Source organism: Propithecus coquereli, unplaced genomic scaffold (assembly GCF_000956105.1).
Source record: "Propithecus coquereli isolate 6110/MARCELLA unplaced genomic scaffold, Pcoq_1.0 Scaffold12, whole genome shotgun sequence".
In the NCBI taxonomy this organism is placed as follows: Eukaryota; Metazoa; Chordata; class Mammalia; order Primates; family Indriidae; genus Propithecus; species Propithecus coquereli.
The window spans coordinates 2,357,995-2,360,345 of record NW_012136080.1 but is presented as its reverse complement, the minus strand read 5'-3'; the positions used below and the strand labels follow the sequence as shown (position 1 = coordinate 2,360,345).

The 2,351-nt window shown below is 40.9% G+C and overlaps 1 protein-coding gene across 1 annotated transcript in view; it reads left to right on the top strand.

Annotated features, from left to right (window-relative positions):
• Positions 1-2,351, top strand: part of KAT2B (K(lysine) acetyltransferase 2B) — a 152,606-nt gene that overhangs the window by 92,130 nt on the left and 58,125 nt on the right. Inside the window, exon 8 of the mRNA XM_012663159.1 lies at positions 193-341. Within this exon, the coding sequence (XP_012518613.1) occupies positions 193-341 (149 nt within the window). The remainder of the gene's footprint in view (positions 1-192; positions 342-2,351) is intronic.

The following is a 2,351-nucleotide window of genomic DNA, read 5'->3' as shown; positions in this document are numbered from 1 at the left end:
GCGCCCGGCCCGAGAAGGTGATTTTTAAAGAATGGTTCATCTAGAGCCCAAGTTTAGTTGTAAATATAATCAAATTTTTACAAACCAGAAGTACTTAGGGAATGAGGTATTTTTATTTGGATCAAATCCTTTTTGTTTGAACTCTTGTTGTCAAAGACATGTTTGTTTGTGTCTTTTTTTTTTCCACCTTAGGTCTTAATTTCATGTTTCTCTGGTTCAAAACCTGTAATGCTTCAAGGCCCCTCTGTGTGTATTACCCGCTCCCTCTAGACCCGAGCAGTTGGTGTTTACTAGACATACTCTCTGTGTTTACTGGACATATCCTCTGCTTTGCTCCCTCTGTAGCTAGCTTTCAAATGGCATCTTTCCCACAAACTCTTACTTCCTCTTATGCCCTCTAGCAAGGACTGGATCCCTCTTCTTTCAAACCTTCATAGAGCCTTGACTATGTCCTATCCTTGGCTCTTAAATATGGCGGCACAATGACTCACCCATGGAGATTTGAAATGCACTGTACACTGATTTCTAAATGCCGTCCCAGGAGAGTGTGAGATTATTGGCCTGGGGTGTAGTCTAGGCATTGGGACTTTTAAAAGCTATAAATGTAAGTGTAAGAAGGTGATTTTAATATGCAACATCATTTGAGAACTGATGTGTCAGACAATATCTCATGTTATCCTAGCCCCATTTTTTTTCCTGTATTTTTTCTCTCTCCTGTGAGTGCAACTCCTTGTGCCCCGTTTTGCCACAATAATAGTAATAATTGACACTTTTATTAAGTGCTTGGCTAAGAAGCTTGCTTTGTGTCTTTAAGCCTTCTTATAAACCCTGGTAAGTTGGAGTTATTATCCCTTCTACATACTTAAGGCAACAGAACCTCAGAGAGGAGCAAGTTGCCCAGGATGAGAGCTCATAAATGATGGAGTTGTGTTTCACACCCAGGTCTAGCTGATTCCTAACTACTGCACTACATTAAGAGCCAGAGCTCTAACCACTGCATCGCACTGTCAGCGTGCGCTGCAAATGTGCAGCATATGCTTGTGGGAGGAATGAGTGAAGAAAACAGCATCTTCCTTCAGGCAGGGGGACACTGAGCTATTCAGCAGGGTCAACTCAGTTCTCTTCTGGAGGGTGTCTGGAGAGGATTTCTCTCTGTGCGAAGACGCCCCTTGACCTTTGCCCACTCAGAATCCTCCCAATCTGCTCAACTTCCAGCCACATTGTTACCTGTTGCAGTACAAGATGGAGAAACAGAGGCTATCTCTGACTCTATGGAAATTCTGTGTTTATTTCTCTGTCTAAAGTTGTCACTCAGTTAAGCTGGATGGTACACTTTAGTGTTACCTGAAGCCATCAGAAGTGGGCTGTTTTCTCCCGTTTTACTGTAATTGCAATGTGTTCTCTTGGGGGGAAAGGAGAGCGTAATCGTCTACTTAATTGGCATGTCTGCACACTGATGCACCTGTGATAAAGACATTCATAGTGATGCCTCTGAAGATCTGCAAGATACTCACTCAAATGTCTTCTGAATCACCAGAGCTTCCTCTTTGTTCAGAATCACTTTGGTGTGATTTGAAATTCAGAAGCCCTGTGTGTTGGAAGAAAAAACAGAGCCTGGCTCTTTAGTGTGTTCTGATTCTGTACATACCTGTTGCTCTTTGGTTAGAAGAGCTGTGAGTTGGTGTCTCTCTGTGGCTTGCTTTACTTATTCCATCATCTTCTTTGCTGCTGGGAGTGTCCTTTGCAGACAACTGTGGCTGCATTGAAATTTAGATGAATGTTCTCTGTGGACATATGTGTGTCCTGCCACGCTGTGTCCTTTATGTGACTAGTGTTACTGAGAAAGTCTGTATTCCTCATTACCTGTCACCTCATCAGGTACAAACAGCAACACAACTAGCAAAGCAGCATCCTACTTTGTACAATGGTCTTTTCTAAAAAAAAACAAAAACTTTTTGTTTGGAAATATTCTCAAATGTACAGAAAAGTTATAAAAATAGGACAAAGAAATCCTGTGTAAACCAATTGTTAACATTTTGCCATATTTGTTTTTATCAATACCCCCTCCCTACCCCCTCTTCCTCTCTCTCTCTTTATATATATATATGTATATTTTCCCCTCTAAATTATATATTTTCCCCCTAAATTAGTTGCAAGTTATAAACATCAGACCCCTTTGCTAATGTCAATTGGCTTCTCCCAAGAATGGGGACACTCTTTTACATAGAAACAGTATATTCTGAAAAAGAGATTTGCTGAGGAAAAAAACAGTATGGTTATCAGTCAGCAAATTTCACTTGTTATAGTACTGTTACCTAATCTGTAGGCTGTCTTCTGTTTTTGCCGCTTGT